This window comes from Cyprinus carpio, chromosome A23, assembly GCF_018340385.1.
Source record: "Cyprinus carpio isolate SPL01 chromosome A23, ASM1834038v1, whole genome shotgun sequence".
In the NCBI taxonomy this organism is placed as follows: Eukaryota; Metazoa; Chordata; class Actinopteri; order Cypriniformes; family Cyprinidae; genus Cyprinus; species Cyprinus carpio.
Window position 1 is genome coordinate 979,450 of NC_056594.1, and position 26,109 is coordinate 1,005,558.

The 26,109-nt window shown below is 37.2% G+C and overlaps 1 protein-coding gene across 1 annotated transcript; it reads right to left on the minus strand.

Annotated features, from left to right (window-relative positions):
• Window positions 1–1,189: 1,189 nt before the first annotated feature.
• On the minus strand, window positions 1,190–26,109 carry LOC109048314 (beta-1,4-galactosyltransferase 5-like). The gene is made up of 9 exons (XM_042712532.1): window positions 25,729–26,109; window positions 10,887–11,006; window positions 10,476–10,589; window positions 9,974–10,101; window positions 8,710–8,826; window positions 6,174–6,361; window positions 5,969–6,091; window positions 4,896–4,997; window positions 1,190–3,987 (listed from the first exon to the last, which is right to left on the minus strand). Exons 1-9 carry the CDS (start codon window positions 25,832–25,834, stop codon window positions 3,840–3,842), a joined length of 1,146 nt encoding a protein of 381 aa, XP_042568466.1. The 5' UTR covers window positions 25,835–26,109; the 3' UTR covers window positions 1,190–3,839.

Genomic DNA, 26,109 nt, shown 5'->3' on the forward strand with positions numbered 1-26,109 from the left:
CATACAGAAACACTAAGGCTGAGATGTGTTGGACGAATTGCAGATGACTTCACTTCAAGGAGATCTCCTGATCTCCTTATAATGGACGACAACATCATATTTTCTCAAAACATTTCAGTTGTCTTGACAATATACAAATAATGTTGAATGTTTCATTTCGGGATGCAGAGTTTGGACAATTTGTGTGTTTGGCCGACAAAACATCTTAATAAGACATGATAATGTCATAGAGGAACATCTTCATCACAAATAATCCTAAAAACAGTATTTAAGGCCTGCTATGAATAAAATAATAATAATAATAATTCTGGAGTGATTAGAAAATACAGCTTATGGCATTCACAGAGAGGTCAGTGGCACCAAATCATTGCCTGACTAAAGGGCTCCAAATTCTTTTGTTAATAATAAGTCCATCTTCCAAGTTCCTTTATATGCCTTTTTTTTTTTGCTCCAAAACACATTACACAATATGCACAAGTGAAAAAAAACACATTAACATAGTTAAATATATTTGCTTATAAAAAAAATAAAACATGATTATATTGAATAAATTAACAGGTTTTAAGGCAGCCAGTTGTTCAAGGGATGAATTGCTGCTCTCCCTATCATTTCAACTGGAGCAGAATGGATTATATAATGGGCTGGAGTTTGCCAATGAAGGGGCCCATAAAGAAGCAATATATATATATATATATATATATATATATATATATATATATATATATATATATATATATATATATATATATATATATATATATATATATATAGGTGTTAAATAAACCCAGCAGGTGCAACAGACTTTTGATTCTACAAAATAAAACCTGTTCCTGACACTGAACATATAACTCTAATTATAAAGTGGGAAAAAACAAAATGAATGATAATCCTAATTTGGAAGGGATCAAATAAAACAAAAACAAAACAAAACAAGACAAAAAAAAAAAAAAAAAAAAAAAACACACACACACACAAAAAAAACAACTAAACAAAAAAAAAATCATACTGAGTGAACTGCCCTTACCAAAAAGTAGTATACTTCAAGTTTATTTTATTAAGTATACTTAAGTAAAGTTCAAGTATATTTAGACTTTTTGTAAGTATAAGTCAAGTATACTTAAATGTCATTATAAGTATATATCTTAGAAGTACATAAAGAAGTTTTTCTGAGAAGTACATAAAAAGTAAACTAAAAGTATACTTTCCTATTTTTTAGTTTAAAATAAGTATACTAATAGCACACTTGAATAAACTTCTTTTTCGTAAGGGTGAAATAAAAAGAAAAAAAAATCATAAAAATTCATATAAATAATTCCTTACTTTCCTAAATTGTGCCTTCTTTTTATGGATGTACAGTGTATTTAGACACGCAATGCAGCAACGAGTTCCAAACCAAACTTGACAAGCAACAGGACGTTTTGTTGGTTTTTAACTCTGCAGCATCATGCTGGAATCTAGTCATATTGCACTGGGTTTCGTGTGAGAGTACTAATTATTAATTAAATTAGTAAAAAAAAGACCCCAAACATTGGCACAAAACTCCATGAGCGTCAAACACAGAGAGAATCAAACATTAGAAAAACCTGCTTGAGCGCACGTCCAGCTAAACACAATTTACCTGCTACACAGATAGATTACGCTGCCGAGAATGTCAATGAGGCAAGAGTGTAGTTAGTTTCAATCTCGTGTAATTATCTGTTACAAGACAAAAGTACCACGGCAGCACAGTACTAATGTCTGTGAGGTCAGCACCATTGGTTATCCTGGTGGGATACGGTCACTGGGCGGGCGCTCAAGAGCAGTCTCTCTCTAACTTTCCCGTTCTCTCATGTCATCATCCGAAACAGCCGTCCATTCAGTTTAACTCTCTTCCCAAGATCAGCCTCACATTGTACGCGATAACACATTTCAGTGCTTGTCACAGTTATCTAACTTGATCTGTTCCCCTCAAAATAATCACAATTACAATAAAACAAGATAGAAATATGTAAAAAAAAAAAAAAAAGAACTAAAATTAATTAAAAAAACAAATATGTTCATAAAAGAATGAATAAATATGAGGACCAGCCTCTCAGATATGAAGAATGCACACGAACACACTCACAAATACGCATTACGAAGCCCCTAAGATCTCTAAACGACATAAACACGTGTAATGAGGATGAAAGCAAAGGGCCTCATTTATGATACATATATGACTGACGTGGACATTGTATCTCAGGATATTATAAAACCAAACCAATTTCTGTGCAAGTTGCGCAAGAATGTATTTATGAATGATAATGCAGAAATTAAATCTGCTTTCACGAATGTCACATCATGTTTCTTGAACGAGTTGCACGTGTTCTACATTTCTACACATTTCTTGAATGGAAGTTGTTGAATGCAGTTTCATGAATGAGGCCCAATGTGTGTTTGGTCTAATAAAGTTGCACAGTCTGTTTGTGCAAATTCAGTTCAAGAGCCAACAACACTCGAAATAAAAAAATGTCAAATATTGGCTCTAGTAAATCTTTATAGCTGAACAGAGTTTTCTAGTCCACTCACACGTCTATCAGAGGTGAGGTGACTACACACACAGAGAGGCAACAGCATACTGCTCAGCATGCAAAGCATGTCGATTTGACTGTGAAAGGCAGTGCATGGGAAACACTTATCTACACGACGTAAGCAGAACCACATAAATATGACAAATCATAAAACTAACAAGTCAGCTGTTCCTAATCTAGTTCCAATGACACATATTCCAGTGTTGGGGCAAAAATGTGTGACCTTTCAGTCCGAGGCGCATTTTGCTGGCATTGCAGTGGTTTGTAAACGGCTCTTAGAACACGTTTTGTGGCTTTTAGTCCACCTCTATTAGATCTGATGTGCTGGTGTACTCCCAAGAGTTGAGAAAACTCACTTTTAACTCCAAATTACAGTAAAAAATAAAATATCCCTTCAGGGAAAACGACCCATAAATATACATGACTCATCTTGCACTTCTGGGCCATTTTAATTTTTTTGCCTCTGACTAGAAATGACAAATAGCAAATCATAAACTAAAAGCTACTTGCCATTTAAAAAAGGTACACATCCTTTGATATGCCCCAACGTCCTATTTTATGAGAAAACACATGAACACAGGTGCTTTTCAAGCCATTTCATTTCTAATGTCGAGAAATCTCTTTGTGCTGCGGTGGGTGAGCACATTTGTATTGTACAGCTAAAATGATCGAGGGTTTTAATTTCCACGTTTCATGAGCGAATACTCATACTTAAAGCCATGATGTTAGTAGCATCTACTGTAAGTATCAGTGCATGGCTATTTATTGTACATTTAATAAATATCAGAATCTGCATTTATTAGTTTATACTCTAATGCACAGAACCAGCTGTGCTTGTTTCTGGCAGAGAAAAGGCATATCCCTCAACTCCTACAATGGCTATTCTGAAGTCATTTAGCATAATTGTCATTAACTTGTTTAAGGTTAATAGCTTTTCTCATTCATGCTGTAAACATGCGACTCCCCCCCACCCCCAGGCGAAGTCTGATTAGAAGACACTCCACATGTCGGATCTGACTGGTCTGATGAGAGTAAACCAGCAGATGGGGTTCTGGATTCCAGAATGGATCCATTCACATGATAGACAGACAGAGGATGAGTGACAAAAAAAACAAAAAAAAACAAACTGTGGTATAATTAGAAAAAAAAAAGGATATATAAAAATGAAAGAAATGAAAAAAAAAAAAAATGCACTGAGCATTTAAGATTTGTGAAATCCCCTCCCCTTCCTAAAAAATAACTAATAAAAATGATGGTGTAGCATGTGGCGTGGGTCTCTCTTGTGTGATGTCAGTAATCAGCGACAGGGGCCAGGTCTCGACTGAGCGTCACTGACACGTTAGTGTACAGACTCTTCCGGGACACTAGAGGGGAGTAATTCAAGTTATTCAGGCCGTCCAGGCTCTGTCTCTCCTTGGATCTATGAAGCAACTTGTATCTGAAAAACAAAAGGAGAAAATGTGTCTTTCAGCCCATTAATGAAATGCAAGCAGAACAAATTATAATGGATTTGTAATGAAGTTTAAATGTTTAATGTGACACTTTATGTAAAACTGGACTTGAAACATGAGCAGAATGAATGTCCATAAAACTATTGTGCCTCAATCATAAACCAAATTTGGTCACACTTAAGTGGCGTCCAGTTCTCAATATTAACTAACTATCAACTATGACCTCAATAAATTCCACATTTGCTGCTTATTAATAGTCAGTAAGGTAGTAGTTAAGTTTAGGTATGGGGTAGGATTAAGGGATCTAGTATATGCTCATACGGAATTAATATGTGCTTTATAAGTTCTAATAAACAGCCAATATACTAGTAATATGCATGATAATAAGCAACTAGTTAACAGTGATAATTGGCCCCTAAAATAAAGTGTTACCCAAAATGTATGTAAATATGATTTTTCAAACAGTTTAAATGGATTATTTTTGTGCTTGTATGTTGACTGATCCGATCTCGTGTAAACTGTTGCTTTCAAGTCAATGAAACAAATTATGCAAGAATGGTTTTAATTTGGACTTACTCTGAAATTCTTATTTTACGTTCATTTAGTTCAATAATTTACACAAGAATGGGTTTAGCAATGATAAACAAAGAAATCCTTTCTGCTTGTGTTTCATGAATAAGGCGTAATCTTAAAAAGATTGGGCATTTTCCATGAAATTCAATTCTGTGCAGCAATTTACATAAAAATAGTTTTTTTGTAAGAACTGTTACATTCTAGTACCCAACAATTCACACGACATCACCAAAGTGTGCACTTGGAGGTCGACTGCATGCACTGAGGATGTCGTCTGAAATATGGCAAAAGAAATATTTCGAAAGGGTTGTTCTCATCTTACCGTCCCAGAAACTGGACTTCCCCGCGGTGGTGGTGTGGTATAGACATGTAACGACCAGTGTCTCCATGAGGCCGACTCACTTTGTAGCCAGCAAACTGAACCCTGGAAAAAACACAATTAAGCGTCTGTCAACTATGTTCCAAGTCACTGCAGAAAGTTACATTATTTACTATTTATAATATTTACTACATTTATGTTACAAACTATACTGTATAGATGCAACATCATGCAAAAGCAATAGTTTTTGGTTACAGATGCCGAAATTCACTATTCACAGTCACCCACGATAAATTTACTCAATGTACGGATGTGTTTCATAATAGGTGGCTTACCCAAGGCTGTAGTATGTGGAGTACTGTGGTATTTGGCTGCCGTTACAAAAAAGAAGTTTATTCTACTTCAGTATACTTCTTAAAACTAAAAAATGTCTTATTTTTATATGACAAGTACTTAGCGAATTTATACTTATGAGTACTTGGCTTGTATACTGACAAGTAACCAGAAAAATATATTTTTCTATACTTTTGATTAAAGTATGATTTCATATTCTAAGCTTACTTCGCTTGTAGTTTTGTTTACTCTTTTGACAGAGTAACCTATGTTTTCACACATACTGGCATACTCCAGCATATATTTTACATACTATCTCATAAACATGTTCAAGTCAGCTTTTAATTTTTTTTTTTTTTTTTTGTACAGACAGATCATCATTTAGCTGATTTTATTCACAATTCTTCTATGGTGTGAATAAACTATAAGTACGATGTTGGGATGTTACACAAAAGTGCTATTATTTTTTTGTGTGTGTGTGTGTGTGTGTGTGTGTGTGTGTAATCCATCTTAATTGAGGGGAAATTACTGAGTGCATCTTTTACGTCCATTGGCAATCATTCCTTTTATAGTTTGTATTATACATTTAGTGGGATCCAGATAGTCCGGGCCAGTCCAGTCCAGGAGTGTTACTATCATCTTTTACAGTACACCGGCTGCTAGACCACTTTTGTGGAAGTGTCTCTTTTGAAAAGACATGAGATCATTGCTGTTTACAGTTATAAGGAGTTTCACCTCCGTACCTGTTCCAAAGGTCGTCGTCTTCCCCTCCCCAGCCCCAGAATGCATTGGCAAAGCCGTTTATCTTCCTGAACTGCTCCACGGTGAGTCCACTCACACCACCAAAGAACTCCTCATACGGAAGCCTGCATGTTCAGAGAGATCCGAATCTTTAATCTCCACCAAACATCATACATACATAGAAAACAGTGTGTTATGCAAACATACATGTAAGAGTACTTGTTGAGTTTGACCGCAAAGTGTCTCGGCATTTCACCACAACCATAGTAGTTGCGGTCATTTTCCAGAATGTGGTCAACATCGTGAAATATTACACAATCCCAGTTCAAGTCCTTCATGGCCTCTTTGAACCCAACATTAAACAGCATGGCACGATTGAACGGTTCATTTCCTGCCTGTGGACACACACAAACATTTAACTTTCCTTCCTTTACCTTTACTCTTACCCTTACTTAAAGGCACAATATGTAAGATTTTTTTTTTTTTATTCAAATATCCAAAAACTACTAGAACGGTGTTATATAGTTTGCTGACTTGTGTACTTACATTATCCCCAGTGGTGGACAGTAACGGAGTAGCTTTACTTCGTTACTGTACTTGAGTACATTTTTCAAGTATCTGTACTTTACTGGAGTAGTTTTATTTTGAGTAACTTTTACTTCACTACATTCCAAAGCATAAGATCGCACTTTTTACTTCACTACATTTCATAAAACATATCGTTACTCATAATATATCAGATGCTCCGACACGCAAATTATTCTTTTCAATGAACCCGTTAAAATCACACCAAATGATTCATTCAGGAATTATAATGATCCGATTGCAGCTGTTCTCGAGTCGACAACTCACTGATTCAAATGAACCGTTTAGTGCGAGTCTCCAGTGAACTGAATTCACGAGTAAGAACCGGGAGATCTTGTGAGCGCGCGCGCGACTGATGCTGTTAAACGTAAGTTACTAATGTTGAATTTTAGGATTAATTATTGTAACTGAAAATCATATTTAGGTCAAAACTGTCAGTTGTTTGTGAACTAAATCTGCTGTAAAATGTTATCAACAGTATACATTTTTATATTGTTTGGATTAACTAGTAGACAGATATGAATGTTTATTCATAACCATACTGAAAATAAGTAAATATTGGTAGCTGATGCTAACTGTCTAGTTAACAAGCTTGCTGGTGATAAGTTGAGGTAATTTTTAGATATAAAGTCCAAATATTTTTATTCAACCACCTAGATAGATTACATCTAGGGGGAAAAAAAGGCTGTTATGTTCAGAACATGGTAACTACAGTAATTATCAAAGTGGGAAGTGATGTCCTCTGGGAGTATTTGGCCAGGAGTGTTTTTACACCACAGACAAGGTCATATATAACTGTGATGTTCTGCAAAACAACAAACTTTAAAACACTTTTTTCTTACTGGTGAAAATCAGATGGTCATCTCTGTTTTCTCTCAGGTACATGTAAGCTTGTAGTGAACATTACTACATCACTCATCAACTGTTGTATCAACAACAAAATATATATCTTGACTCCATATAGTGGTTATTTTGGGAAAATCCCAGGCATTTTCAGCAGTATAGGATTATAAAAAATATGTGCTAATATAAAATTTAATTAAGTAGCCTATATAAAATTGCAAAATAAATCTATCTATCAGTACTTTTTTTTACTTAAGTATATAAAAAAACTGAGTACTTTTGTACTTTCACTCGAGTAAAATTGAAAAAGGAGTACTTTTACTTTTACTGGAGTAATATTTTATTATACGTATCTGTACTTTTACTCAGGTAGGCCTACTTGATTTGTGTACTTCATCCACCACTGATTATCGCAAATGTTTCAAAGAATGTTTAAATCCAGAGAAATAAGCAGTTTTATCTAGTGGCACGGACCGTGTCCATAGTGTCATTGTGTCGCCTGCCAATGATGTCATAACCCCTCGATTTCTGGTTTTGAAGAAAACATAGAAACCCCAAAGACGCTTTAATGGGTTGTGTGTTTTAATAGACCGGTGATGACTGCACAGAGTAGCATTATAACAGAACTTTCCAACGTATCTTTTTCCCCACATACTCACGACCGGAAGGAGCGGAAGCGGTCGACTGTGGCATAATAAAAGCTCCGCTGCTTTCGGACTGTATGTGTGTCGCGCTCGTTCAGCGGCCTCGTTTCACTTCAGTGGCTTTCAGCCTCACCCTGCTTCAGACTACTACGTTAATAAATCATTAGCTCATCCATGAACACGATTACTGCTCGAGTCCTCTCGGATTGCATCGGCTGTGGGGATGAAGACCAAAACTTCCATGATTCCACACTTAGTCACGGCGTCATCAAACTACACCTTTGTCTCTTCATTTTGTTTTGAATACGCACCCTCTAGCGGCGAAAAATTACATATTGTGCCTTTAACAAAAAACAAAGCAAAAAAAAGTTTTTTAGTGTTAACTATAGTGTTGCTCATGATAATGGCAGCTTGCAGTAACACATTCACAGAAGTTCAGCTAAATGAATTGTGATGTGTAGTGCATCAATCGTTTGTAAAAGCAATCTTATGTTCGTGCTGTTTTTCAATGGGACAAATTTAGAATAGTTTGACAAATGGTGTGACAGTCCAAATATTATGGGTCAGAATAGTGTACACAAACAGTTTTTGCAGTATGTAAATTTGTAAAAAGAATTTGGATAGTTGAGCCACACAAGGTTATCCAGTACGACAACTTTCCTTTTCCTCACCTGTTCAATGACATAGAAGCCGAACTGCAGTCTCTGCCTCTGAAGCGCTGGGATCAGATGACGGAAAAGTATGGGAAGGTGCTCATGGCGATTACGGAAAGGAACCAAGATGGCCACCTAAAACACATGAATTACCAAAATGACTGCAAAAATGAGGAAACATCAGTTCTCTGTGTCAAAGAATTTACCACATTTCTATTACTGCTACACACATTCAAAGTAAGGCGTGTTTGTGTGTGTCAGGGCTGAATATTTAAAGATATATTTGATGTTTTTTTTTTTTTTTTTTTTTTTTGATAGCATGAAAATAACCACCATTGTAAATATCTTCATGATTTTAGCACACTTTTTATTAGTTGTTTTTTAAAGGTTGTCCCAAATGTCTGATTTAAAATTCACAAATGTAAAAAAATAAATACTGATAAGAGTTTGATTTATTTCCATGCTATTGTCATTTTATCAATTTCAATTGTTTCCTAAGTCTGAATGACTAAATGGTTTCATCACTATTTCACTGTCCCATATGTGCTTTAAACTGCCCTAGAAAAGAGATTTTGTGTCACGTGTAGCAATATGTGTATTATTATATTGAAGAATATACTATTTAATTTAAAAAATTTATATATTCTGCTCCTTGCATAAAACATTTTAGCCTGGTTTCACAGACGGGGCGTAGCTTAAGCATGGACTAGGCCACAGTTCAATAAGGATTTTAAAGTAATTTTTACAAACATGCCTTAGAAAAAAACATTACTGGTGTGCATCTTGAGACAAAACAAGGGCACCAACATATTTCAAGATCAGTCAGTGCAAGTTTCTTTCAGCTGAAACAGCTCAGACTTACATTTTAGTCGAGGACTAGGCTTAAGCCTTGTGTGTGAAACCAGGGGGTTTCATTTAGAAACAGTTGTTTTCAACAGAGGCATTTACACCCAAATAAAAACTTTTATGAATACTGGGTCCCAGTGTATATAGCTACACAAAGAGAAGCAAATAACAGATGTTTGAAAAATAACAGTCAATACAGTACAGGGAGCCTCAACTTATCTTGCAACAGAGCCTTTTCTGCCCCTCAGACCACAACCACACACACTCACACACACTCACACACACACACACACACACACACACACACACACACACACACACACACACACACACACACACACACACACACACACACACACACACACACAGAAACAAGTAAGAGATAGCAGGGGTTTTTATTTTCAATGTGCGACAGCAGCAGCAGTAAGTGACGCACCTTCCAGCGTGGGAGACAGTCGTGCGGTTTCCAGTGGCCCCCGCGTGACAGACTTGGATCTGCCTGCTTGAGAAGTTTCTCAACCTCCTCTAGAGCCATCTCACTCATGTTCACCTTCAGCTGGCCCTCTGACGGACAGAAAGCACATTCACTGTAATTACAGCTAGCGACACCAGAAACAAATCTGTACAAGCTCTATTCCAAAACCACTTTCAAATTCTTCAAGTGCATTTATGTTTTATTTGGTAGCCATGTAATATTTAATGTCTGTTCCTTGTTGTGAAATAAACCCCTTCACGGTGACATGAGATGGTTCTGTTAATGGTTCTTCCACGGCTGCAGTCTTTCAGCAACAAATGCAAAGTGCAACTGGAGGATTCTCATTAATGAAATGACTCTTATGAGCTTTAACAAGTCACTCACTGACAGAACTGATTGCACAGTGCTTCTGAAGTGTGCTTCCCCAAAAGTACCGAAAGAAACATTACGTTCCTGCACTTACTCATGGAGGGCAGTTTCTCGGGGCAGACCTGATCAGGCATGTATGTGAAGCCCTCCGGGAGGTACGGAGTGCTGGGAACATCTGTCTCACTCGAGTTAAACTCATATGTATAGTCTAGAAAATAAGAGAATCAAACATTCACACAGTAATACATGACAGACACCCAACTGTCTTCCCGAGACTCAGCAGTTCTTTTCTGTCCATTGTTTTTTATTTTGTATATATATATATATATAGAGAGAGAGAGAGAGAGAAAGAGAGAGAGAGAGAGATGGTGGGTCTCAGAAGGATATAATGCCTTCATTTCCTGAGGATATGTCATTGCAGCTGACGGGATGTTCTATAGGAAGCGAGATAAGTAGACTCTGCTCTTCACAACAATGATGAGGATATATGAGGAGTATTTCGTACCTGTACTGTTGACGTTGTAGGCACTGCGCACCATCTGCTCAATAACCTGAGCTCCCATATTCCTCACATTCTCGCGGATCTGGATTCCACGGGCCTGAACCATGAACAGGTACTCATTAACTGAGAGAGGAAAAGAGAGAGCTATTATCCTCAGAATAACTGCATACATATTGACACAACACATAAGTATTATGGCCGTCAGTCTGCAGCTGATGTGAGACTGTAACAGTGGACCATCAGCACAGTATTCAGCTGAAAAAACAAGAAGAAGCATATTTCACAAAAATAAACAAAAAACTGGTAATTCCAGTTCTTTCTTATGTAGACCACAAGAAGTGATGTTAAGAAGGATGTTCATGCTGTTCTTTTGCATATAATGAAAGTGAACGGTGACTAGACGCTGTTAAAAAAATAAAAAAATCAATTCAATGTTTGACACTGTCAATTCCTAAGCGCTGGCTTAGCTTTCTTAGCTTCCTAAATGTATTTAGTTATAATAAAGAGTCAGAGAGAGAGAAATATTAATTTCGATCCTGTTGAGCCAACTGCAGTCACAATACTGTACAACATATATTCATGATGGACATATATCGCCATTTTTTTTTAACACATGGTGCAAAATGCAACAACTGCAGAGCTGAACAAATCTGTTAGCACAGTGGTGTTGGTTGGGTGAGAATCCCACAGGCCCTGTGTTCAGAAGATTTCACACACTTTAACATGCTGTAAAACAACAACCTTATTTTTCAGGCATTAATGTTTAATTTTTGCATCAACAAGATAAAATGTGTGCCAGCATACAGAGCAGGACTGCGTCCTTCACGAGTGTGTGTGTGTGTGTGTGTGTGTCCTGCACAGTCACAAGGCCGTGCTGATAAAGCAGAAAACAATGGCTCTTTATGTGCTGATAGGAGCGTCCCTCAGATAACCCACACATCTTTATGCTCACAGTCTAACTGAGTGTATGTGTGTGTCTTAGAACAGATTTATAAATATGCAATTTCTCCTTTAAAAACTACACCCATTTACTGTACATGACCACAAACCTCATTTCACACAGAAACAGTGGGGTAATCAGTGGTACATGAATGAGATTAATACAGGAGCCATCATACAAACAAAGACATGCTACAACAGGTTTGTTCATGTAGAGCACATCTAAAACCTTCTTAAGTCATATTTTCACCACATATATGAGCTGCTGTAAAAAAAAAAAAAAAAAAAAAAAAAAAAAACCCTCATTCTTTATGATTTATAAGGTTCTGTACCCATGGGGACCTCAATTTAGTCCCCATGAGTTGATAGTTAGAAACTTAGAAAGTTTCATTATATTCATGTTTAAGCCCCCACCAGTATAGAAAAACCTGTACACACACACACACACACACACACACACAAACTGCATGACTGGGTAATCAAATTTTAAGGTGGGCATACATTCCTAAGATTGTGTGTGTGTGTGTGTGTGTGTGTGTGTGTGTGTGTGTGTGTGTGTGACTAATGCAGCTCAATGGGAAACAACACTGAGTGGATTTTACGTAATACAGAATTTCCCCTTCAAACATTAAAGATGAATCATATTAGTACTGTATATAATAACATATATTGGGTGTTTCCCAAAATATTTTTAGCACTCATGTTCAAGTTCTTAAATTTAAATTAATTTTAAATTAAGTTTTATCAAACCAACTACTTGTTTTTCTTTTTTTTTTTTATTACAGTGGGTTATGCAGTATATTTACATGTTATACTCATATATCATAAAGATATATAAGTTATCGTTCTATATATATATATATATATATATATATATATGTTTATATATATTGAACGATGTAGTAAAAGAAGCTGGAGTCATTTAAAAAGAAATTGACTTTCTTTCTAGAAGGTAACTGTGTTTGTTAGTGCCTTCTTTTCAAAGCAGAACAGCACACTAAGCTTTTAGCTTAACATATCATGACCTACAAACTACAGTACTGAGCATCAATAAGCTTTTCATTAAGACCAGTTTATAGCACTAAAGCAACAATAAACATCCCCATAAATCTTTATGATTCTGATTGCCTCATCTCATAGCTCACGTATCCTGAATCCTGAAGACCTCGACCCAGCTTTGTGTCCTAACATTTGTGTAAAGCAATATAATTACATTCATGTAAGCATTGTGAGGAGATGTTTGAGTTATATCAGCATGAACTTTATTACTTTACGAGGGTAGATTCGACCGCTTCCATTGATCTATCCTCACATGAACCATCTGATGTGCTGTCAGCAGTATGCCAGCGTTTCAGACTCTCCAGACGGACATAAACTGCCTTGTGACCTCAGTAAGCTGTGATCACATGATCACGTGCGGCTGCAGGAAGAGGGAGCATTTCTGGAGAAAACCTTTAAAAATGTGCCAGCTCAGACTAAATATGGATCTAATGGTCTATTAATAAAAGCACTGCTTGAAAAAAAAAATGCTCAGATACACCACCATTCAAAATTTTGTGGTCAGTAAGATTTTTTAATTTCTCATAAGTCTAATATTGTCACTACGGCTGCATTTATTTGATCAAAAATACAGTAAAAACAGCAATATTATGAAATATTATTACAATTTAAAATAACTGATTTCTATTTTCATTTATTGCTAAATGTCATTTGTTTCTGTGATGGCAAAGCTGAATTTTCAGCATCATTACTCCAGTCCTTAGTGAACAGATTCATAATCATTTAAAATCATCTGATTCGTTGATTCAAAATGATCTGATTCATGTGAATCATTGACCCCAAACTTTTAAGCAGTCGTGTATGAAAAATGTAAAACAGAGACATATGCTAGCATTGACCTGATCTGAAGTGTGCACTAGATCACATGTGGTCATGGGTTACTCATAAGGCATTAGTGTAGCCCACCCGTGCACCACACACACACACACACTCCAATTACTCAGTAACAACACTCACATGGCCAGTGAGATTGATTAGTGGTGCTGAGGCATGCAACACTATAACTATTGTTCGTACTTGGGGGAAGTGATTGTTTTAGTGTGGTATAATGACAGAACGCAGTGGTGGAAGGTCTGGACTTCAGCCAAACAATCAAAGGAAGCCATCAAACAACATCATATTAACATATCAGCTCTTCACACATAGAGCTGCAGTGTGACCTCGAGTCATTCTGGCTCACATACTTACTAACATTACACAGCGCTTGGTAGTGTGTCTTCAAAGTAATGTGGTTTATCATATCACAGACAAAAAAAAAGGAAGCTTGTGTTCATTTCCTTGTTAGTAGTTTCCATTCTCACCCAATTTTCAAATAATTATAATTCTATAAACCGATCCTAACTCTCTCTCTCTCACACACACACACACACACACACACACACACTGTATGCTTGCTTAAGGTGGTTAAGGTGGTTTTATACATTCCAATAATTCCTGTGTATGTGTGTGTGCTTTTAGGTTAGAGCTCTGTGTGTGTGTGTGTGTGTGTGTGTGTGTGTGTGTGTGTGTGTGTGTGTGTGTGTGTGTGTGTGTGTGTCTGTGCTTGTCTTGAGTTATGATCAAAGATTAGAAGTTATTCTTTTTTCAGGTTTTTAATGGGTATGCGTTTGTATGCTGACTTTACCATATTTTGCTGGCAAATATGTTACCTGAAATTAGTTAAATCTGACGAAACCTCCCTTTGGGGACATCCTCATTAACAAAAAATAAATAAATAAATAAATAAATAAATAAAGAAAGAAAGAAAGAAAGAAAGAAATAATAAGCAAATAAAGATTTTTAAAACTGTTAAAATGCATAACGTATCTATAACTAGCTGTATAGGAAAACAATACAAGTCTATGGAATGTTTCCATTTGATAGCTAACATGTGTTTGTACAGGAAGAAGTTTTTTGACGCATGTTAGGAAGACAAAATCTCTTCCTGCTCCATTTTTTGTAGTTCTCATGCCTTCAAAACCACACGTGCTATTGTTCATTAATACGTGTTTATGGAGTAATACTTACAGTGCCTGGAAGGCCAGTATTGTATTGAAATGACTCCATTCAGACTTTGCAGTCTTAAATGTGCTATTCATTATTGGTTGTTATAAACTTTTCCAAGTTACACTTTCTAAGACGTTTAGTATTAATTAAGGCAATTTAATATTTGCTAAGAGAATTCTATATGAATCAATATAATTTCATTTCACAAGTGCCCTATGATGGGTTTTTGAAAATGACAGTGTATGCATTGTGTAATGTAGCTGAATGTGAATGTAAACAGTCTGCAAAGCTGAAAGTACATCATAAATAAAGTTACTGTGCCTCAAAAGAAAGGGTTGACTCTGAACCGCTGAAATGAGTAGTTTTAAATTCAAATCCCTTTCCACGAATTTCACACATCACAAGTTCTTACATTTGCATAATGCCCACTTACGTTCTGCTTGGACATCCTGTGAAAACAAACATCAAAAGGTGTAGCTGGTTCGTGTAGATAACGTAATGTCGAGAAGACGCTGTGAAAGTGAATTTGGTTTATTTTCATATAGAATGTCTGTTGTCTTGGAGTCATGATAAAGGATGGAGCAATACACTGGTTTACAAACTGCAGTGCTTCATCGGTACTCTGTTCGTCTAACGCATACACCATTATTGTTTGGGTCTTTGATGTGGGTCCAGTCCGCTAACAACTTTTCCCCCTCTAAATTTTTCTTTTTAAAACAGAGTGCAGCTCTATTATTATTATAATAGTGTGTATTATTGATAAGCCGTATTCAAGTATATGTTTTGTATATGATTTTTGTCAAGATTTTCAGTTCAATTTTTTTTTTACTGAAACTGAAAAACATGCATTTCTGTTTATAGTTTAATTATATTTTATGCTTTAAATTGAATTTAATTTGTGTCATTAGCTTAGCAAATTGCTAATCTTTTTTTTTTTTTTTTTGACAAATCTAAGAGACTCTCTTTTATGAAAAAATAAAATAAAATAAATAAAACATATTCATAATTAGAGGACATCACTTTAAAACAGTTTACATTATAAAACATTATCAAAAGTATTTAACTGGTTTATCTATTTTCTTTGCAGCCAAAAGGAAATGTAGGTTAGTAAGCTATAGCTCTGTACTTGTCTATATTCTGTTGTTTTTCATTGTGTTAAAGGACACTAGACACAGATCACAGTGGCGTGTGTGTGAGTTTGATAGTCTTCTTCCAGGCACAGGAATCTAACCAGACAACTGTAAAACCTGTCATTTCAACATATCTGTGACTCTCTCTCCCTCTCTCTCTCTCTCTCTCTCTCTCTCTCTCTCTCTCTCTCACTCTGTGTGTGTGTGTGTGTGTGTGTGTGCATGTGACAATTCAACTGAGACAAAGTAGCAAACTTATGTCTGTCCTCTACAGATACACTGACACATTGAAGTCCCTTATCTGTATCTCTTCCTCTTATGTTTGATATTGTCCACCCCACCAAACTAAGGTCTTCACACAGCTGCGCTTCTACTTTACAAGGTCCCCTTTTACAAGGTTTGTACGTCACCCCCCGCCCCCCGCCCGCCCCCTTTTTTCACACATTCACAGTGCAAAATTTCCCCCAGTCTAAACTATGAGGACGTCAATACATATGACTGTCCACATTGACATATTAACACTAATTCAGTTTTCAGAAACTTGTCCCAAACAGCTATGACAAATATTAGGGGTGCAGTAGAAAAAAAAAAAAAAAAAAAAAACACCACTTGAAAATTCTTGAAGTCGCTATTCACTGTATCAGACATCACATTCACACCGTACAAGTGAAACTTGAGAGTTATGTGAAAGGGCAAGATTTTCAGTGAATAATGACATATGAATTACTTTTGGCCTGTTAAACTCCAAGTAAAAGAATAAATGCAAATGAAAAACAAAATCAGTGTCCTCTTATCTGTGGCATACTTTATACAGTGCAGCTAGCATCAGGTTACCATGTTCTCAGATGGATACAATCAACTGGACAGTAAAACCTGATTTCTGCTGCTTTATTATGACACGACAGGCATGTGACACTGGCTGCCATGATGACAATATTAACAATTAGTGGTCCACCGATATTGACAGCCAATGCCGATGCCGATATCTTGGAAAGCAGGGGGGCCGATAGCCGATATAAAGCCGATATAATTAGTTTTTTTATTTTAATTAATATAAGAAATTTGAAATTATTTGACAATGGATTAAAAAATTAATGCGTAAAATAAACATACTTATACTTTAGATGACATGAAAGCATTTTTCACAAATAAATAAATATTTTAAAAATATATATATAACTAAAAGGGAAGTAAACACTGTAACCAACAGGGCACTTAGTACTCTGGGAAGTTTGTGTGTATTGGGAATCATATTTTTCAAATAAAGCCAGAGTAACACTCATTTTACATACAGCGCACAATATGGCAGTGGGGAAATGCTTAAAGCACAGCATAATTTGAAATCACGAGTTTAAAGTTTAAAGCATTCAATTCACACGGACCGGCCATCACACGGAGAACACACGATCACACTGGATAAAAATACACACTTCACAAGATCTCACAGCTGGATCTGACTAAGTTTGCAAGGTTTGTGAAATTAAATGTTCATTAGTCATTCAAAGATTTGTTTAAATGATATAAATGCGTATTTGGTTAATGCTGACAGCAAACGAGAAAGTATTATAATGTTTGCCTTTTTATTACTAATAATATGCAAACATTAAACAGTTTTATCTGATTATTAGACAGACTTCTATCCATATTAGACAGAACTGTTAACAACGACAGCGAACAAGAGGTAGAATATGAGCTGTGCGCTCAGGCGCTGCCTTTCTCAATGCCGTCAAAATAAAAGTCCCGCCTCGAACAGATCGGCCAAGCAGAAAAAACTTATCGGCCGATGCCAATATTTTAAAAATGGCAAATATCGGCTGATATATTAGCCTTGGCCAATCTGTCCACCACTATTAACAATATCAACAATATCCATATCCCAACTGCTGTAACAACACGACAAAGGTCTCTGCTTGGTAGATCTGCTTGGCAAGATACTGTGTTTAATTAGTCTTGCGCCCCTCCACGTTACCATCTGTGATGCAAATAACTCACCTAGTGTTGAGCAGACACTACAAGAGGGAAACATAAACATGTCAAAGCAAGAAAAAGCAAAGCAGAAGAACGCTATTCTTGCATCAGATGTTCAAAACCAAGCTTCCAGTGAGCAAATGAAAAACTAGATTTTTCCCCGCATAATTTGATCAAGACTTAAAAGCCAAGGTTATACCAACACACTCTCATAACACGTCACAGCTATGTTACATTTTTTGATGAATTAGTGGGAATTGCGGATGATTTCATTTGTAAATACTGCACCCCTCTGTGGGTTAAGTTTACAGGTGGACATTTATGTTTAGTTTTAGTTCATGTGAATCAAATCTTACCAGTTGAATTTACACAATAAAACAGGTTATTGCTTTTCCTTGTCATTTTCCTGTCATGGCACCGTAAACATCACACAGTTTATAGCTATACTGCAGGATGTAATCTTTTCTGTTTATTTAAGCTGAGTAAGCCATTGCAGTTTGCTAGCTGATCAAAGCAGGGCACCAGAGCGTAGCCCAGCCCTCGGTTTATTTTTAGAGAAGTTTATTTGAAAATGTTACTAAAAGGAATTATTTTAAAAAAGACAACTTCTGGTTGGAATATCCAATGTTTGGATCAGATGCACAAACTTACCCGGTATGCATACTCTGTACTAGAGTTTCCTCATTTCTGGATGCAACAGTGGCAGTGAAATAAGAGAAATGTTGCATGTCGCTGCAGGTGAACACCCACACATCTGCACTGAGAGGTGCACTGCCATCATAAACTACACCTCGTCTGTTGTGTAGTTTTCTACACTAAGTTTATGTAATTTTAAGAGAAAAACCTCCTGATTTCAACATACAATTGAATATTCATATGAGTTTGTACAATCTCATTTGTATGTTTCCATATGATATAGTTTTGCCCGAGCAAAACCAGCCAACAAGGAAGTGACTAAAACTGTAATTCATCGACTGGCCGCTTGAGGCTGGCTGCAGAAGGGAGTCAGTCCCATAGACTCCCCGTGTTAAAATGCCCAACTTTACAGCAGAAAAAAACATGTTTACAGCCTGGTGCAAAAAATTATTTTGGTCTATATAGCTAATTTTGCCCTTCATGATAACTGTGAGGGGGTGAATTTTTTTTATAACTCATCCGTTTAAATTATATTGAGCCTTAAAGTTCTGCATAATTAAGGGCGTGGCCACTTGAGTGACAGGTGGATTGCCGCTGCTGACAATGCCGTCGCGCTAGGTGGGCGTGGCTTCAGCAACCAGCTCCCGCCTTTTTGCCCATTTTCGATTGTCTGGGAGAGTCTCGCGGTGATGCGCTGCCAAGATGGCGACGGCCCGCTCTGCACACTTTGAGCTTCAAAAACGCTCTTCAGGAGCCTATGGGTGACGTCACGGACACTACGTCCATGTTTTTATACAGTCTATGGTTATGCCCCAGTGACAGTTCTGTTTAAAACCAGGCATACACTGTCAAATTTTCATCAAATTTAGTTGTACAACTCTTTTTTGAGTTGTACCAAATTTCAGGTCTGTGTGGCCACAGACAATTGCTCTCTCCTGATCCTTCCTGACTGATTTGTCTCTAGTTTTGTGTTTTTTCAGGATCCTTCTCACTATACTATTATACCATGAAGTAGTACCTGCAACCCAATCAGGTTGCACAGGTAGTCCAGCTCCTCCAGGATGGCACATCCATATGTGCCACCACAAGAAGGTTTGGTGTGTCTCCCAACAAAGTCTCAAGATCATGGAGGAGATACCGGGAGACAGGAGAGAGGCAAAATCCCAGCAGCAGGACAAGTATCGGCTCCTTTGTGCAAGGAGGAACACTGCCAGAGCTCCAGCAGGCTACTGGTATGCATGTTTCTGACCAAACTGTCAGACTCCATGAGGGCCGGACGTCCTGTAGTGGGACATGTGTCCACTGCCAAGCACTGTGCAGCTCAATTTGCATTTGCCAGAGAACACCAGAATTGGCAAGTCTGCCGGTGGCGCCCCGTTCTCTACACAGATGTGAGCAGGCTCACACTGGGCACATGTGACAGATGTGAAAGAGACTGGAGATGCCATGGGGAACATTGAGCTGCCTTCAACATCATCCAGCATGACCAACACCACAGACTGTCCAGGAGCTCACTGATGCCCTGATCCAGGTCTGGAAGGAGATCCCCCAGAGTTCTCAGCTAATTACACAATGTTTATAAGTAGGGATGCACTGAAATGAAAATTCTTGGCCAAAGCCTAAGCTGAACAAAATGAAACACTGGGCCGAAGGCCAAATACCGAACATGGTTTTTCACATCCATATGTAGGCATAATTTGTCATTTTGTTTTTTTCAACATTGAACCCTGACACCAGGAGCTTGTGCAGCGCTTTCAGAATACATGCAATTCATGCATGCATTAGAAAATCTAACATTCTGCATTTTATTCACTAATCTATGAGGTAATTTTGCGATTTCAATCATCATACAGTAACCTAACCACCAGCATCAGCCACCTCTTCTTCTCATCGGAGACGTGATGCAGCACTAAACAGTCTGTCTCTGTTAGTGCTTCATGCTTGTAATGATTTCTGCGTCTTTATCTGATAGTTTTAAATACTTTTACACTGCCGACATGTTTGCTGCATTAGTTCGTGCCTCTATTTGATCGGGTTAGTCATTGTTCGGTACATATTTATCATGCCTTTTCATTAATTGAATTTCAGTTGCCGAATATTCGGAGCATCACTATGTATAAGTAAAGATTTTCAACTTGAATATTTCATTCATTGAGATCAAGTGTGTAATTGAAGTGTTCCCTTATTTTTTTAGAGCAGTATACACACACACAAACACACACACACACACACACACACACTGTGTGTATATATATATATATATATATATATATATATATAGATTAGCTCAGTCATTTTTCACGTGGTTAGAAAAAAAAGGCTAAGAGGATAACATGTGGTACACATGACTGTCCTTGGACATGAGACGGTAGCTCCAGCTCTGTCTAACTGTAGGACATGCTTTCAATGTATGTACAATATGTGGTTAATAACACCCTAAGTCTGACAACTGTGAGTACTTCACAAAAGTAGCACAGGATATCACAGTCAAACTGATAATACAAGGGTTCATTCTTTCTAGATGCATCTGATGTATTTCCCAGAACAAATGACACTGCAAGATTTGTAAAAAAAAAAAAAAAAAAAAAAAAAAAAAGAATAAATATTCATAAAAATATTTTTTAAAAGTATAACATCATGAATTTCCATCTACTAGGGGATGTGTCATGTCTACTACAGTTCAGATTTCTCAGGATATTTACAGTTCACCCCAAGTAACTAATTGTTTAATTATTTTACATCCATGGACAGTTTGTTTTTCCTCTTTCTAACATGTTTACCAAACTATTACCTGTCACAAGATTAGACGGTAGATGCTTTTGCCCTTCTTTATTCCATGTTCCTTCTTGTTGCTTTTCCATGAGCCCTAATCTTCCGTAAACAAATGGCCATGCAAATATGACACTAACCAGAGATCAGCTGGAAAGCCCTGCCTCTAAGCAACTACTTTCCATTGTGTCGAGCTGGTCATAGACTTCACTGACTTATACAAAGATAAAACTATGCAGACGTGAGGTTGGTATGATCCTGCATTGTGTCCTCTTATAAACGTCCTCTCATGCCTCTACATGAAATATGTGAACAAACATCTCAGCATATGCTGTTTCAGCACGACTCTAGGTTAAAGGGTGCTTTGTAGCTTTGCAGCATTTGCATGTGTCTCCATGAGGGTTCATGTGAGTAGGTTTTTGGGAATCGTGGTGTTAAACTGCATGTGGTGGCCTACGTGGTTACAAAGTTTAAAGAGGAAAATAGCAAAACTCACGCATACTTGATTGCAAAAGCGTTAACCTTTCTTGCATGCATACTTTTTTTCCCTCCTGAATACACACCAAAAAATAGTAACAAATTATTCAAATAAAAATATATTATTTGATGTCAATTAATCAACCTAAGTACATTAATTTATACCAACAAACAAATTGGTATGGGTTAAATCAGGTAAAAACTGCTCTTTAAAGTAACAATTTCAGTTTACCACATAAGGTATCACTTAAGGTTGGAGCTGAACTCTGCAGTGGGTCTTCAGGGGCAGGGTTGAAGACCACTGGTGTAGGCCAGAATACCATTGAGTCATGGGGTGGGCCTGTTTGACTTGGGTCAGTGCGCAAGCATTTAGCAATCACGAAAAAACTCCCCAGCAACACCTTTACATTCACTTAGAAACCACTCAGAAAACACTGACAAATCCTGGGAAACTTCCCAAGCCAACTCAAAATCAGCGGTGGTGAGTTTTTGATATGTAATGCATTCTGTCTTTGCTGGCAGAGTAATAGAAAATAAACCTATGCAGTAAGTCTTTTCGGTTTGAATCGGGTCCGTTTTTGACCTGATATTCATACATGATGATAAAGATCATGCAATAATTTCAAGCCCACCTTTAAATAGTAACCAATGTACCTGTATGCGGTATGCACATAACCACGAGTCTGTCAGTCTGAACGACATTCTTCATGGAAATTATAGTAGCTTGTCATTTAGAAAGGCCATTGTATAATTTGGTGCAAGATCCTGTGCAGATGTGGTTTGATGAATTACCTTTATACAACCAGACAAAAGAAGGTCACCATATATTCTGTTAGCTGCTAAACATAAAGAAGAATCTGTTATGGTGTGGACCAGATGACTGATTCTTCCAGGGATGTGATCCTAGATCAAGAACATTTCTGTCAAATAACCCCAACCTTTAACTATCCCTAAAATCAAAGGGAAAAACAGACAAATAAACCCCAACACCTGTCCGAAGCCTTACTGTAATTCTAACCCAACAATCTGTGTGGTTTGAATGTTTTCCCAGGACCAACAAAGATGCTTGGCATAATCTCATATAGGAGTCATTGGATCTAATCCCATAACAATTTCAACAATAATTTCATGAACATCAGGATTATGTCAGATGTATTCCTCAGTTTCTCCAATCCCCAGATCTGACCCTTTTTGAACCTCGACTGCACATTCAGGACTGGATGGAAGGCAGTCCTGCAGAAAGACGGTTCCTCGTCCTCTTTCGTCTTCTGTCTGGCGTTCAGTGGTTTGCTCAGAGGACGAACGGAGGCACCTGGGTTTCCATGGGGTCTGCGTCTATAAATAGGATCTGTGTTCTAGTGAGCTCCAGCAGGATTTCTCTAGGTTTGATTCAATAAACTGCAGCAATCAGACACATCTGCGGCCCATGATCCCTCCCCTGAGCTGCGGCGCGTGTGAAATGAGCAGTAAGTGGTTTACTGTAGGTTTCGGTGACCTACGAACCTAATTCCCTTGACAAGCATTAAATACCCCTCAGGGGTAATAGAGCTGCTGCTGCTGCTGTTTCCATGGGGACACGAGACATGTGTCTCCATGGTTCCACTGCATTTCTCATTGGGATATATATAGAGACATACACAATACTCTTATTGTTTGTCTTTGACCAAATTGAGGTCAAGATCATCTACTGTAATTCCTGGCACACTGAATTGTGGATATTGTCCTTTTCAAACCCCTAAGGTAAAACCCTAAACCTAGTCGATATAACACTGATATATTGGCATGCAATAAAAATTCCCCCTTTATTTTTCTAAATGTATGTTATAGATCTTATTGTGAATGATGTATGTGAACAATGTAATGTTTAATTGGTAACCATTTAAAATAGGAAACACTTATTCACTATTAACTATGACTTTTTCCTCAATAAATTCCTAATTTGCTGCTTATTATTAGTCAGTAAGGTAGTTGTTAGTTTAGGTATTGGATTGGGGATGTAGAATAAGGCATAAATATGTGCTTAATAAGTACTAATAAATGGCTAATATTCTAGTAATATGCATGCTAATAAGCAGCTAGTTAAGAGACCCTAAAATAAAGTGTTACCGTTTAATAAAAATGTCATAACTGGATCTTCCTGTGAAACAACTGATTTTTTTTTTCTCTAGTGGCATAAACTGGACTTCTCTAATCATTCAGTCCTTTCCAGCTCACTTTTATCTGCCTCCACTTTTGATTGCATGCCCATATATCTCAACAATCAGTCAACAAGAACATAAAACCAAATCCCGAATGGTTTTACAGTTCTGAATGTCTGTCACAATACAAAATGTCTATTCAAAGCTTTTGTCTGCCAGTAATGTAATTTGAACTGGCGGCATTTGGGGATTTTTCTCAACAAATCTTAAAATCTTTTTTTTTATTATTATTATTAGTTTTTATTTGTGAATTCTCCACTTTGTTTTCTGTGTGAAGATAACCTAAATTCACTGGTTTCCAAAGAAGAGTTCATATGTTTAAGGCCAGAAATATGCCTCAGAATTACCAGAAGCACTATAGGGACTTGCCATTTCCTGTTTCCCTGAACAAAGACGTCTTCCAGATGATGGTATTCCCATTTCAGTCCCTTCACATGTCAATCACCTCCATCCAGGACAAACTTCTGCACAACTTTTCATTCATTATTAACACACTAGAATTACTATGTTCTTTTAAACATAGTACTATGAACCCCACGGCAGAAGGAACCTAAAATGGTTTTTAAAGCATCTTCATTAATAATTAAGCAAACTTACATAGCAATAAGCTGAAAAAATGCAGACAAAGGCTGCAGAGGAGAAATGGGTTGCCTCTAAATGATAAAGGAAAGTTAAGAAAACAAAATCAGGTAGAAGGCAACATATTCACAAGGCGGCAGACAGAAAAAAAAATACACTTGACCACACCAGGTTCCCCTCTAAAGGTGCAATACTTGATCTTGATCTGTTGTGACATAACCACAGCTTTGCAAAGCATCTAACTTTATCTCAATGTTCAGTACAAAGAATGTATTTATTGTTTTATATTATCGCTAACTTTTTCAGGCCTTTTTATTTATTATTTTTTTTTTTTTAACCTGTATATGTCATATGGCTTTAAAAATATGCAGTTTATGTTTCATGTCATTTGTAATTATGTCTGTGTATGTTAACAAATCTCTTATGACGTAGGCTACTATATTGTTGCTGAATGCTTGCTGTTGCTTTATTTAGGAATGAAATAAAGCTAGTGGAGAGTTCTTCGCGAATCAACATTAGGCTACAAATCCTTTTATAAGCTGTATTCAAATTCACGATTTAATAGTTCTTAACAACGCCAGCATATCCTAATAAAATATTCATCACCGAAGCCGTCTGTAACCGGGAAGGCGCGTCTTCGGGGCGGGACTTGATCACAAAAACTGTCCCGGAAAGGCGAAGATATAATATTAGCACAATTCATAATGCGATTGGAACACGCTCTGTAAACGAAGTTCAGAGTTTATAAAAATCAGAGCGCAGTTCAGTCCGAGAGGACTCGTTTATGCTGTGTGCCCGGAGATGTGAAGTCTGCTCTAGAAATGGAGGTTTTCTTCAAACATGCTGAGCACAGTAACATTACACGACATGGATTTGATGGGAAGTTTGACAGAATGCGGTCTCCAAACACAAACACCCGATCGCTCGTGTATTATATAACAATTCAAAACGAAACCAATGATTGGCATTCAATAGTCGCGTCCGTCGGGTGATCATCATCAGCTGACTATAACAGACCCGCCTAAATACCAGATTACAGATGTCACCCACATGTATATAGAGAATCGATGTTATTCATTCTTATTAAATGTCTCAGTGGCTTACCTATGCCAGGAGCTGAATAGATGAAGTACAGTGCAGAAGTGGAGAGCGAGAACAGAAATAAAAGCCCGAGAAATGACCTTCTCCGAAATCTCATATGTGTCGGCATTATACAGAGAGACGCAGATATTCTTCAATATGTCGGCAGATATTTGTCCGGTTAATAGACGCAGATGAGATTCGGGACGCAAACACGTTGATTCAGGTCCGATCCCGAAATTTATCCAACATAGAAGGTCCACTCGTCCTAGTAGAGTCCCATCATCTTCATCCCGTGTGTCTGTATGTGTTGGTCAGGGACGGAGCGCGCGCGCACACACACACACTCACACACACCCTCGCGCTGGTAATGAATGGAAGCGCATGTGGGACTGTGCGTACGCA

What these genes read in the sequence shown, in the direction of transcription:
- LOC109048314 (XM_042712532.1), bottom strand. Translation starts at nt 25,834, where the DNA reads ATGCCGACACATATGAGATTTCGGAGAAGGTCATTTCTCGGGCTTTTA. An exon ending in GCTTCTATGTCATTGAACAG is followed by an intron (nt 6,362 to 8,709) that starts GTGAGGAAAAGG and finishes GTGTGTCCACAG; the next exon opens with GCAGGAAATGAACCGTTCAA. An exon ending in CTCAACAAGTACTCTTACAT is followed by an intron (nt 6,092 to 6,173) that starts GTATGTTTGCAT and finishes CTGAACATGCAG; the next exon opens with GCTTCCGTATGAGGAGTTCT.